Source organism: Mizuhopecten yessoensis, unplaced genomic scaffold (genome assembly GCF_002113885.1).
Source record: "Mizuhopecten yessoensis strain PY_sf001 unplaced genomic scaffold, ASM211388v2 scaffold11177, whole genome shotgun sequence".
NCBI lineage: Eukaryota > Metazoa > Mollusca > Bivalvia > Pectinida > Pectinidae > Mizuhopecten > Mizuhopecten yessoensis.
The window spans coordinates 131660-146133 of NW_018408918.1; the positions used below are offsets into that span (position 1 = coordinate 131660).

At 35.3% G+C, this 14474-nt stretch overlaps 1 protein-coding gene across 2 annotated transcripts in view; it reads right to left on the minus strand.

Annotated features, from left to right (window-relative positions):
* LOC110440293 (carbohydrate sulfotransferase 5-like) overlaps window positions 1-13392 on the minus strand; it is a 19213-nt gene extending 5821 nt beyond the window's left edge. The window contains exons 1-2 of one of the 2 annotated variants that reach the window (XM_021483267.1): window positions 12977-13392; window positions 5569-5742 (exon numbers count right to left, since the gene is read on the minus strand). In XM_021483267.1, the coding sequence (XP_021338942.1) occupies window positions 5569-5742; window positions 12977-13067 (265 nt within the window). In that variant the 5' untranslated portion in view covers window positions 13068-13392. Of the gene's footprint in view, window positions 1-5568; window positions 5743-8069; window positions 8200-12976 lie in introns of those variants that run through there. The other variant, XM_021483266.1, reaches the window with a different exon arrangement.
* Window positions 13393-14474: the final 1082 nt, after the last annotated feature.

Genomic DNA, 14474 nt, shown 5'->3' on the forward strand with positions numbered 1-14474 from the left:
ATGTGAAATCTTGCGGAGAAAATACTTGAGGGACACGAGAGGAGAAATTTAGTGGTGCGTAAAACAAGTAAGCAAGTTTGTTTTGACCTTATCTTTGAGTATACAATGGTTTATTAATGTTACGTCGTCCGCTATTCTGTGTACCGAATGAAGAATTTGTTTCGAAAAAATGTTCCGGATCGTGTCCGAGGTAACACAAATCGGTGATTTTCGCGAGCTTCGAAACTGCTTACGAAATAACTACACTGTTTTGAAGATATATAATGGGTGTTATTTAAAGATTAATGTCCCTACTTTCGATCGAGACTACGCTGTGGGAAGGATTTTAGCGGATAAAATTTCTGTGACACTTCAAACAAAATTACCTCAATTTTGCCAGCCGCTGGTAGGGGCTGAGTTCCTCACCTTTCTAGTTTTATATATTCATTTATTTATTTTTTGATAGACGTGCCCACCACCTATGCTCTAATTGAACCTGTTCGCTCTTATTCAAATCCAAATGTGAACAGAAATATCAGATTCGAGGTATATATTATGATATTTATAATTCTTACTTGTGATGTATTGTGTAAATTCAAGAATGTGTTATGTGTGACTGTTGTTGTCGGTCGACAGCGTAGTGCTGTAAATGTTTACTTCTTACTAAAAGGCCCGGATATTGCGCTATTTCGGTCGTAGCTATTTTTATCACCGGCTTTCCCAAAAGATGAAACTGACCACGCTGGACGTTGGCTTCAGGTCATGTCGTTATCAACTACGTAAACTTTCGTTAGGAGATATATATTTTCAGTATCGACTTGATTTTCAGTTAATTAAAAAAACTAACTTCACTAAAATGTCCCTTTTACTTCGTTTTGAATATAACTGTAACACAGTTAGTTTAAACTTTCTTTTATTTCAGTTCAAGCATGTTATTATAAATTACAATGAACAGAGAAGACAAAGGGAAATTGGAACAAGTGTCACAGACACGTATGTAAACCTATCACCAAGTATACTAAACAGCAACTAATATATTCAGTACATGATACATGTACATGTAACGCCATTCATACACACATCACACGCATATATATATACCAATAATTAATGGATAATACGATAGTTTAAACTTCCTTAGAGTAAGGTGGTTGGGGTAAGATATATATTGTACAAGTTTACATGTCATATTATTCAGTTTTAGAAAATCTGCCGGTTTTAAGTATATAATTCTGTACAGCTAGAAATATTAACTTATTTTCAGCCAATGTAAACGAATCATCTCCAAATAATAATAACTCCAAAGTAATATTATGGGGCAAACATTGTAGGTAGCGCCTTCTTATTTGATCGTACCTGTTACATTCCAATTCTTGTCTTCGACTTCACCAATCTGATTAAAATCATCTGTTACATGGTTCAGGCGTAGTACGAAGTTAACGAAGCCATGTAACAGATGATTTTAATCAGATTGCGACTTCACCACACATGCATAATGGAGATGGAGCAATATTTTTAGCAAATATATGACCATTTAAGGAACTACACTCCATTCGTAGTCGTGCGTGATATATTTGGCCCTTGCGGGTACCAAGGTTGTAATAGATAGGCGTTTTCTTAGTATGTTGCTTGTCAAGATAAGATTTTAAAGCAGAAGTAGACAGATTTGATCGTACATTTTGTGGAAGACTATTCCATTGGTCTATAACAGAAGGTAGAAAAGACTGCTTATAAAAGGAAGTTTTGCTCAATATTGGAGTAATAAAGGTATGGTCGGAGTTTCTGGTATCATATCGATGCCCTTCCGATACAGTACTTGGGATAAGGCTATATAAATATTCAGGTGTATATTGATACATTTGTGTACATGTAGAACATTTTATGGAACTGGATAATTTTATGATTTTGCCTCCGATCGAATAAACTGACCCAAGCTGATTCATTGAAAAGTTTGTCAAAGCTTACTAATTTAGTTGCACCTGTTACAATTCGAGCGGCTTCAATATTGAGGTTTTCAAGTTTCTTTCCCAACTCATTCGGTATGTTACCCCACACTATGTCTCCATACTCAAGTAGAGGTCTTATAAATGAAAAATATATTGATTGTAAAGGATTTCTATCAAGCTGGAATTTTAAGGTTCGTATGAGGTTAAGTTTAGGTGACGATGGAAAGATACGTTATTTATAGGAACTTGGTTCATATGTAAGAGAGGGTGATTATGAGGGTTTCTTTTCCTACTTATGAGGATAGTTTCGGATTTATTTGGGTTAAAGTCTACAAGCCACTGGCGTGACCATGCATTTATTTTTTCCAAGTCCGATTCCAGAATGTTATGTGTCGTAATTGGATTGTCTACTACCATATACAGTGACGTATCGTCGGCAAACAGTTTTATTATGGACTTAATATCATACACAATATCATAAATGTACACCAAGAAGAGCAGAGGTCCAAGGATAGAGCCTTGGGGTACCCCGGCAGTAATAGATGCCCAATTAGAACTGCAATTATTTAAATTAACTCTTTGTTTTCTGTCAAGAAGATAATCTTCAAACCAGGTTAATAACTTTCCACATATGCCAAGTTTTTTAAGTTTGAAAAGAAGGCCTCGATGCCAGACATGGTCGAAAGCCTTGCTGATATTACAGAATACTGCTCGAAATATCTTTGCCTGAGTCTAGAACTTTACCAAAGTCGTTAGATATACTAAGTAATTGGTTTATAGTAGAGTCGCCGGGTGTGAAGCCTGATTGACAGCTAGTAATAAGGCTATTTTGACGAAGAAAATTGTACAAATATTTAAATATGCAGCGTTCAAATACTTTTCCCAAGACCCTTATTAGAGATATGGGACGATAATTCTTGACGTCATCTCGTTTTCCTTTTTTCTGAACAGGTATGACGTTAGCTATTTTCCATGACGACGGAAATTTAGACATGGCAAGACGTTTATTAAAAAAGAAGGCAAGAGTATTAAAAAGAACATTGGCTGTCTCTCTTTAAAGACTTTGGGGCTAACTAGGTCGGGTCCAACTGCTTTGGACGGATCCAGATTAACCAGTATATCTGTGACGTCATCGCTTGTTATTATAATTTGACCAAGTTTGTTGGGAGAGATACACGAGTTATCTTCCGGAAGTACGGTAGCGGAATCATCAACTTTAGCTTAGCTAGAAAAATAAGAATTGAAAATATTAGCCTTGTCAGCATCGTCATCGTACATGTAATAACTCCATCACTAATAATGACAGGGATGTGGGATTTTTTTGTGTCTGTTTTCATGAATTGGTTAGGAATTTTCCACCATGACTTGGAACGATTTGGGACAGATAGTTCTAGCCACAGTTTGTTGAAATACATGTCTTTGGACTGCCTAGTTAGGTTGACACACTTATAGCGTATATGTCTAAACTTTAACCAGTCACAATCTCTATTCGTCTGTTTTGCCCTTTTATGTATTTTTTTACGTTTTGAAATCAACTTTTTAATGTCGTGACACATCCAATGTAGTCTACTTTTAACCACAACAGTTTTATTTGGAATACAGACATGGGAAATTCTCTCTAATATGTCTGTCAGATTTTTACATGATTCATCTATGTCATTTGAGTCAAGAAATGACCAGTCCGTATTCATTACCATCGTTTTATACTTTTCAGAATCAGCGTGTTTGTAAAGCCATACCTTACTATTGAAGGATTTAGCTGTTGTTTTGGTAAAATTAAAGTTCCAAATACAGGACAGTGATATCGTAATGGTTGGTCTAGGAACGATTCACCAACAAATGTTTGATTTAATATAGAAGGGTAACGCTGACAAGAATGAGATCTAGCAGAGAGGAAGTATTTTCAGTAAATTGGGTACGTAACATCGTCCACTAACACAGTTGACCGAGAAGTTCAGTCGGTAAGAGAGAATGGACACGTATAACTATCTAACCCCGGTTGCTCTAATGTTGCTTTAACTTTAACCAGCAAGTTAAAAAATAACTGTTGTCCATAAAAAAAGACTTTCAACGCACACTAAATCATCAAAAACACAAATGATAAAATCTATAGCAGTAAGATTATATTAGATGGTCTTGATTTTGATGTATATATATTTTTTAATTTTCCCTTACCACTAGTAAACTCTAACCAACTGTTGCGAACTGGGACCTGAAGTCCAGGGTTCAAATCACGATCCAGGCCACGCTGACTGTTTTCTCTCAGAACACTGTTGCTGATTATATTTTGTTGATTTCATCATTACAATGTATTATAATTCGATAGAAGTCCCGCAAGGTAGGGTTTTCTTTTCAGAACTTTATTATAACGGCTATAGTCATGCGCAAAAAACCCAGTTCCTAATTAGTAGTGACAGTTTTGACAGCTGTACGGGGAGGGGATCCTTAAAGGCGGCACCCGTGTTGTTTTCCCGTAACTGCAGCTATATTGCCTCAGACCACAATTAATGCTTCTATGTTATTACCAAAGAAAAAAACAAAATTAAAATATTTTAAAACTTTGCGCAGGGTCTGGTTCCTATTTCACATTGCAGATCTATTTACACTGAACCTACAGTGAGCTTGAAAGTACCTCATGACCGGCATTTAAGAAAAATATTTTCATTTGAATGTCATTACCCTGCATGTATAGGGGAAAATACCAAAAATTACAAAATATCAATGCGCAAGCCTCATCACTCACTGTGTCCTGACTCCTGCTGCGAACACAAACTTGAAAAATGTGTCCAACATTAAATCACTAGAGTAGATATTGCTTAAAAACCCTATGTACAAAAAAACCGTACATATCTGTCATAGATCAGACAGGACATTTTTTTCAGTAACTGACCTGAAATGTCCTTATGCATTACATTCGGAAGTGTATTTGTGGTCTGAGGCCATATGGGTATGGTTTTAAAGGATCCCCGTACCAAGGAAAAAAATCGAGCCCCATTTTACGAGATGGAAAACCGGGGGAGTGAATTCAGCCAACCAATGTATATATTCTTTTCAATTAATGCTCTCTTTAGAGATACTTACATGTACATGAAGGCCAAAACAATTGTGTATTTCCTGTTTCTGCTTGAAATATTAGGGTCGGTAAGTAGGCATTTTTTCAATATTTTCAATTTTCTTATATAGAGCAGGAGTTCTGACTTTAACGGTGCTTATCACTTAATGCCAATAAAAACTTAAGGGTCAGCACAAAAATCTAGGGTCGGTAGGGAAACTGGAAACACACATATTTATCTTTTTGGCCTTACCTGTTTTCGCCCCATCTCCGATTTCCTTTTAACAAAAGCTGTTGTAGGTGTCACGTTAAAATTGAACAATGAAAACTCAATATAACGGTAAGGCCAGACAAAAAATGTATGCGTTTCCTGTAACATGTTGGAATAGTAAGGATAGGAAGGTGAAAAACAAATTTTATTTTAACAAATACTTTTGTGTATTTTATATAGGAGAGTGATCTTGACTTAAAAAGTAATTCTTTGAAAATTGACTTAAAAACTTTAGGGTAGGCACACAAAAAAATAGGATAGGTAGGATAACCGGAAACACCATATATGTTTTGTTTGACCTAAGGTGTAAAAAGACTAACCGTGTGATCCTGTATCGGGTTCGTAGCGCTCGAACCGGTACGGATCTCTCGAATCATTAACGGTAGACGCTATACTTGTTGAACCGGACTGATTCGCGAGATAGGCCTGCTGTATGGTATCACTTAGATCCAAGATGTCGGTCCTGTGGTCGCCATTAGCATCATTTCTTGTTCCTGAAATTGAGAGCAATAAACTAAGACGAAATGACGACAAACAAAATAGCGATTGATGATATATATTCATAATTACTTCTTAGTGTGATTATTTCAATTTTCCGAACATGAACATTGTCCCCAGATTCGCAGGCTTGACCTGATCATAATTGATATTCGTGATTTTGATAGAGGTCGAATGTCGATAAAGAAACTAACAGCACGGGGTTTTGAGTGGTGTAGGTAAATAGAGAATATGGGCAAATTGAGAACGTAAAACTACTTTGATCTCGCATGAGTTTACATCTGTACGGAACAAATCTGACAGGGATTAACGCAGGTGAAATAGGTGGAAATATGCACTAAACTATATGTGCATGACCCACCAGCGAGAGCTGCAGGCCAGAGCCAGGGGGAGGGTACGAGAGGGGGCATGGATGACATCTTTAATTTTTGTTTCTAGCTTTTCATGACGCACCGGATATGCATTAGTATAAGCGTGTGTGTGACTGTTATGATAATATCACTGTAAACAGGGCTAGCTGTAAACAGTGTCGTAAAATATCAGTAGTGACAATATATCACACAGTCGTGAAACTGGCAGAAAATAAAAACAAAATCGAACCAAGACAGATATTCATGTGGTAGTATTATAGTCGCAAGTGGGTGAATTTTCATCTGAAATAGGGGAAAATAATGCCAAAATTTGGAGAAGGGAATTGATCCATTATCCACCATAAAAAAAATGCTTGTATTTTTTTTTATTTTTTTTCAAATAGTCTCTGTTTCAATCTTATATATGGACATTTTCCCCTAGATTCATCGATTTTGGAGTTCGAATTAAGGGTTGGTTTTCACTTAATATTTTTGTGACATTAAAGATTAATTACGGTTATTGGGAGTTTATACACATGACGTTAAAGGAACAAATCGTTAAAAACAACATTTCATTTATTGAATTTACACGTGTGTATTCTGCACTGCCAGTTATGTTTCTTTGCTATTCACATAATTATTGTCCATTCCAAATGTCCAGGTTGATCAATACGTGTGTTTGTGGGTGTGGGACTTAACGCCCGATTCGCTAAATAAAAGACTTATCCTTAAGCGCTAATGACGTCACGTGACGATTTTGAAACTATGCCTCAGCCTACAGCAATCCATTTTTGTTTGCAATGAAATGGTGTGTTTTGCGTATCTACTTGATCAAATCATATAAATGTGTGGTCGGACGGCCGATCCAGATTCCATCTTCTGTTAGTAATTATACAAGTTTTATGAATATATACTTTGTCAGAGAAATCCGACTGCCATTTTCCATTTGGAGACACACTTGATAGAATATATTCTGGAACAGTCTCCCAGAGGATGTGATAAGAACAGACTCGATAAACAGTGGATTGATCAGGAAATTATTTATAATTACAGAACTAACATAACTTGTTAAACTTGTGACGTCCAAAGTACATATATATAATATTTAAAAACAAAACTTGCTATGAGTCCGGTGGAGAGGAATCAGGATCATATATAGATATTGTATCGGAAAATAAACTAAACTGAACTAAACTAATACATTAATGCAGTATTTGAAAGAAAAAAATATATATTTACATGCAACATAAATTCACCGCGATATCGCTCAGAAGGAAAAGTTACAGTGATTTTTTTCCTCAGTTTTACAACCGGATACAGGCTGTGTCCCCAGCTATAAGTGCCTTATATCCAAAAATGACCAAAAAATTAAATAAAAATAATGCTATATTTACCCAATCCATAAAGGAACAGGCTGTTGTAAAAACAGTTAAAAAGTCATTTACGAATTCCCGGCACATAAACGTTCACCAAAAACAAACATACATGTTATCATGTCTATGATCATTTGAACAAAGTAACTAGGAACTCTTCGTCCGTCTATTGAGCATTTAACTTGACAGGATCATCATCAGTTAGTGGACTCGTTAACATCAAACACATCTACATAACAGTCACCTAAATCAATGTTAAGGTGAAGGGTTCTTCTATCGGTTATAATCGATATAGGCCTAGACTTCCACTCAGAGTATTTTTTGAAATTGAGACTAGATCTATCAGATGAAGTAAACAAAAGGAGTTTTTCTCGCTTATATAGTAGGAACTTCCCCTGTAAAGTTATTTTCCATCTTTCAATATTCATGTGTTATTTTCATGGATTTTACTGCCCATGAATCATTTATTCCTGGGTGATGGCAACTCAGTAGCCTGATGGTACAAAAAGTGTTCACGTGGGAGTGTAAAGGCCCTGAGTTTGACCCCTGCAGATTTTACGCCACGTAAGGCAGTACAGTAAAAAAGGATAGTATACTTACCGACAGATGTAAAAAGCACAAGAATACGGATATAAATAGAACAGATTGTGGCACACATACAGACAAAAAATACTTTTCGGTGATACCTCATCTTCATTTAAAAAATGGCGGTCATTAACGGAGTGGCTATTATATAAGACGGTTTGCCGGGTGGCAGTTTCCGGAAAGTTTATGCGATTGTGCAAGTTTTGCTCAGCAATTGAATTGAGTAAATGGATAAGTGACTAAATCTATCAATGTGTATCGGTATACACATGTATAATTTAGAAAACATGTTTAGTTACTTATTATTACAAATTATAGTTCTTAATTGTAGGTTCTCCGAATGGCCGAGTCAGTGGAATGATAGCTTGGTTGTTGTGATACCGGAATGTTTGAAAACGGCATATCTTTTGTATTGCCGAGTTGACTTCATATTATTGAAATCCAAGTTGAAAAAAAATACTTGTAGAAGTAATTTATATCAGTTCGAAATTCGCGACATCTTTAATCAAAACTCAATAATACAGTACCAGATAGTCTATATAACGATCCCCGGTATTATACGGTACCAGATAGTCTATATAACGATCCCCGGTATAATACAGTACCAGATAGTCTATATAACGATCCCCGGTATAATACAGTACCAGATAGTCTATATCACGATCCCCGGTATTACACAGTACCAGATAATCTATATAACGATCCCCGGTATAATACAGTACCAGATAGTCTATATAACGATTCCCGGTATTATACATAGGCAATACCACACATATGTGTGGTTATGCTTTTATCACATGACTTAACCCTATTGTAGCCTTGGTAATTAGGAATTTTATCTGATATGACTAAATGTCCATTTTATGTTTTTCCTCTTTTTGTCGTTTTCCATCATCACACAGGTCGACGCAATGCCAGGATTTTTTTTATAAGAAACTTGTGTTTTATTAAAAAAAACGGCATTCTCTTGGTTTTTTTTATGATAATGTATTTCTTTTATTTTTATTTAATACATTATTTGTATAATTAATGTGTTGTTTTGATAATTCTGAGATATAGAAAACAAATTCTTAAAAAAAAAATCATTGCATGGCCTTAAAAAAAGTAATTGCATGGGTTACAGGCCCTGTGAATGATAAGAGACTTTTTGAGACTGAACTGTACCTTTGGGTGTACAACATTTTAAATATTAATGGTTAAATACAAAATAACAAAGAATAATTAAAATGCCACACATTTAATGGCAGAAAGTTATGTGTATTCATGTAAGTTTAAATGTTGGTCATTACAAATTCTCCCAAAGTCTCGCAACGGCACAGCACGCTCTGAGTCTGAGTGACGTCACACGCCAAGGTCGGAAAACACAAGAAATCTAGATAAAATCTTCATCATCTGAGTCAACAATTGGCAGTATTCGTTGGTATTTCGTTGGAGGTGATGAATGTGATGTTGTACGCGACTGTGACGATATTTGGAAGTTTATGTTGAATACAAATACCAGGCTATTTGTAGCTGTGTCAGTAGAGGGAATTCCCCTAAAAAGTAGTTCCGGCTACTGTGGTGATACAGGATCTTGTATCGCACATGTGTGATACAAGCAGACAGAAAACACACCTGACAAAATGGAGTATTACTATCGTAAGATTGCATCGGCATGTGATAAAGTACCAGATAGTCTATATAACGATCCCCGGTATTATACAGTACCAGATAGGCTATATAACGATCCCCGGTATAATACAGTACCAGATAGTCTATCTAACGATCCCCGGTATTATACAGTACCAGATAGTCTATAGCACGATCCACGGTATTATACTGTACCAGATAGTCTATATAACGATCCCCGTTATTACACATAACCAGATAGTCTATATCACGATCCCCGGAATTACACGGTACCAGATAGTCTATATAACGATCCCGGGTATTACACAGTACCAGATAGTCTATATAACGATCACCGGTATTACACAGTACCAGATAGTCTATATAACGATCACCGGTATTACACAGTACCAGATAGTCTATATAACGCTCCCCGGTATTACACAGTACCAGATAGTTTATATAACGATCCCCGGTATTATACAGTACCAGATAGGCTATATAACGATCCCCGGTATAATACAGTACCAGATAGTCTATATCACGATCCCCGGTATAATACAGTACCAGATAGTCTATATAACGATCCCCGGTATTACACATAACCAGATAGTCTATATCACGATCCCCGGTATTACACGGTACCAGATAGTCTATATAACGATCCCCGGTATTACACATAACCAGACAGTCTATATCACGATCCCCGGTATTACACGGTACCAGATAGTCTATATAACGATCCCCGGTATAATACAGTACCAGATAGTCTATATCACGATCCCCGGTATTATACAGTACCAAATAGTCTATATCACGATCCCCGGTATTACACATAACCAGACAGTCTATATCACGATCCCCGGTATTACACGGTACCAGATAGTCTATATAACGATTCCCGGTATTATACAGTACCAGATAGTCTATATAACGATCCCCGGTATTATACAGTACCAGATAGTCTATATCACGATCCCCGGTATTACACGGTACCAGATAATCTATATAACGATCCCCGGTATTACACATAACAAGATAGTCTATATCACGATCCCAGGTATTACACGGTACCAGATAGTCTATATAACGATCCCCGGTATTATACAGTACCAGATAGTCTATATAACGATTCCTGGTATAATACAGTACCAGATAGTCTATATCACGATCCCCGGTATTATACAGTACCAGATAGTCTATATAACGATCCCCGGTATTACACAGTACCAGATAGTCTATATAACGATCCCCGGTATAATAACTATTGATCTAATACGCCAATTAAAATGTCAGCTCTTTGTTATATATATAAAAAATAAAAAAAAATGGGACGAGTCTGGTGTCACGTCTTCCTTTCATAGTTAATATAGACAAAACAAGAAGACTATTCACAGATATATATATTTGGGAAAATATGATCTAACGACCGACCACAAAACTAGCAGCTTTCAGCCTTCATTGGACACGTGATCATGAAACCGTTCTCATGCTCAAGCATGATTTCTATGTTCAAACCATCTTCCTTGTATCTCACTTGAGGCATGTAAAACAATCAAAAAGTAAATTGCAAACATAAAAAACAGTATATAACCTTTAATAGAAAAAAATACGATGTATGATGGTTAAATGACAATGTTTATACGTGTATTCCGTAACTAGCTTCATGTCAGTTGTGTCGATACGAACCACTAATGGGAAGCAATTAACCGAACCGATTCACTATTTTTTAATTTAAAATCCATGTTGTGTTCTTATTGAGTTAAAATACATTTTTTTTATAAAGCTTTACATTTAACACCGATGTCGCCTGTTTTTGAAAGACATACAGGCAGGTAGTGATAGGTGCAATAACGATGACGAGTCACGGGATTCCCCAGTCGACCTAAACTATTTTTGTTCAACCAATTCGAGTGTTGAGACAGTCATTTACATGAAAGATATACTAGTAGACCGAAATGTTATGCGACGAAGAATATCGAATTCCTGAGTTTGTGTAGGCCCGAAATCCGTTGGCAAAATGGCTGGGTGGTTTTTCATTTTATGACATTTTTTTTTAAATTGGAACTAAATGTCTCTGTCCAATGTCTTTTGTAAGTTTGAGATTAAGATACAGTTACATAGGTCGGTTGTTATAACCATTCGTAGTTTAATGCGTTACCTTATCAGTTAAGTTATAATGTTTTAACTAGCAGGTGATTCATTACTTTGTCTACATATACATCCAATGATTTCATTATATTATTTTTTCTAGTGATTTGTTATATTATTTTCGTCACGAGATTTTTTTTATTGTCTATATCTGGTGATTTTTTTACAATGTATAAGTGATTTATTACATTTTCTATATTAAGCGATTTGTTACTTTGGGTTTATTCAGTGGTTTGTTTTTTGTCTATATCCAGTGTTTTGTTATATTGTCTATATCCAGTGATTTGTTACATTGTCTATATCCAGTGGTTTGTTTTATTTTCTATATCGAGTGATTTGTTATATTGTCTACATCCAGTGATTTGTTATATTGTCTATATCCAGTGATTTGTTATATTGTCTATATCCAGTGATTTGTTACATTGTCTATATCCAGTGATTTGTTATATTGTCTATATCCAATGATTTGTTACAATTATGCTGTCTCTAAACTGTATCTTGTGGTTTTCGCTATTTAACTCATTCATTGAGGTTTAAATTGCCTTTACCCGTTTTTGAGATGAGATCTTGTTTGTGTTACAGCTGGAGAAGATCACAAATCGACATACATTGGATTTCTTTGATCTAGCGCTTAATCACAAGTCAATGTCACTATTAAGATGGAATCAAAATCTGGAATTGCCTGATCTTGATCGATATCTTTAAAATTTTGAAGACAATCTTCCATACTTGCAAACCCAGATATAGGGACAGAGGTTCAATTACTTACTCAAAATTCATAAGAGTTGTAATTACTGCGGTGACGTGGCAAGTCATTACCACAGGGACCTGAGAATTTGTTACATCTATATTTGGACCTAAACTAAGGTGCTCAGAGTAATTTTACATGTTTTAGGGGTTTAGATCGACTTTCGGTAAAAATGACACCCCCAATGATCATATATACGAGAACATGATCATTGGGGGTGTCATTTTTACCGAAAGTCCTTACTCTGAATATCTTAGGTCCAATATAGCTGTAACAAATTCCTAGGTCTTTGTGGTCATTACCACTTCTCGCCATTTCAATTTACCGTTGTTTCAATCTTTTAATATGGAGGCAAATAAAGCACAGACGAGAAAAAATAATGTCAGGGAGAAAAACAATGTCGTAGTATACTTACCGACAGATGGAAGCATTGCGAGTAAATACATGGAACATGTTGCAGCACACACACACATGAACAGTAATTTATTCTGGTAGTCCCTCTTCATATTAACAATTAGGATACAATATTAATCCGTATCGAACCTCGCCGTTTGACTCCTTATCATAACACCGTGTCAGCTGTATGTCAATCTCAGTTTTTCACTCTGTTGGTTTAAATATTATTCTAATTATGTTTAGAGAATGTTATATGCATATATATGTACCTATATCAGCCTAGCTAAGGGCTTTTTGGCTAATGAAGAACTAGAAATATTTAAACATATTTTTTTTATCAAATGATATCCAGATAACAGAGTAGTAGTTTGTATAAGTCCCGTATTAAACTGAAAACCCCAGGTAAAAGCTAACTGGAATCAGACAACCCGCGTCACGGTTATCAAACTCAGGTATGAATTTACCTGTACACGTATTCTTATTTGAACAAGTTGTCGTAATACACGTACAGTAGCTGAACACGGATATATATCTTCTCGTTGTCTATGATGTCACGTCTTCATTTGAAATTTCATTGATAACAAGATTTCAAGATTTTTCAAGATTTTTATTTCACTCAGACACACATAAAGGTGTGTAACAAGAGGTCTTGTATATATAACATAGTTTGAGTGCATGACAGGCAGACATTCTATATCATAGCATGGTACATAATTATATACATACGTGTAGCTACATACAAATAATTCAGTGTTCAACGTATATAAAATGTCACAAGCAAACAGAAAAAAATCTTATAGAATAGAGACACAATATTACTTTTGTTAATTTTCGAACAAATATATAACAATTTCATTTTAAAAATTGGAAACATTCCTTTCATTATATATTGGGTTGGACTTGTACAAAAATAGGCTGGAATGTGTTTTTCCCCTATTTTGACTAAAGTATCGTTATTACAAGTATACCAGTATTACAGAGTGGGCATATTCTGTCCTGTCTTTGATTTCCCACCATCTTCCTGTTTCTACTGGAAGCTTAATATTTGAAGTTCTAAATTTGCAGATAATTTTCCTATTTTTTGCGTTTAAACGTATCAAATAGTCTTCTAAACCAAAGCGATATTTAAATGTAGAGTACAATCGTCCTCTGGATGAGGTGTCAATTTTATTAAACCCTGATTGGATAAACTGATTGTGTACTTTATGTATATTAATTTGCAGCTTTTAAGGAGGAACAGGGTGTTATTGGTAAAAAAATCTGGTCAATAATCTTTTTTCATTTTTTCCACATATATACATTTAGGTGTCCTCTGTAACATATTATGATATTATTGTCACCTCTTGATATATAAGGGAGGTAATTCAATTTTAGTTATCTCCCTTGTGATAAAAAAAATAATATTCACAACAAACTCATTTTCAGCTGTATACAAAAAAAAAAATCATAAAAAAATGATAAATTTAAGTTTTAATTTTGGTAAAGTCACCAAAACAGGAAAACAATGACAAAATTTG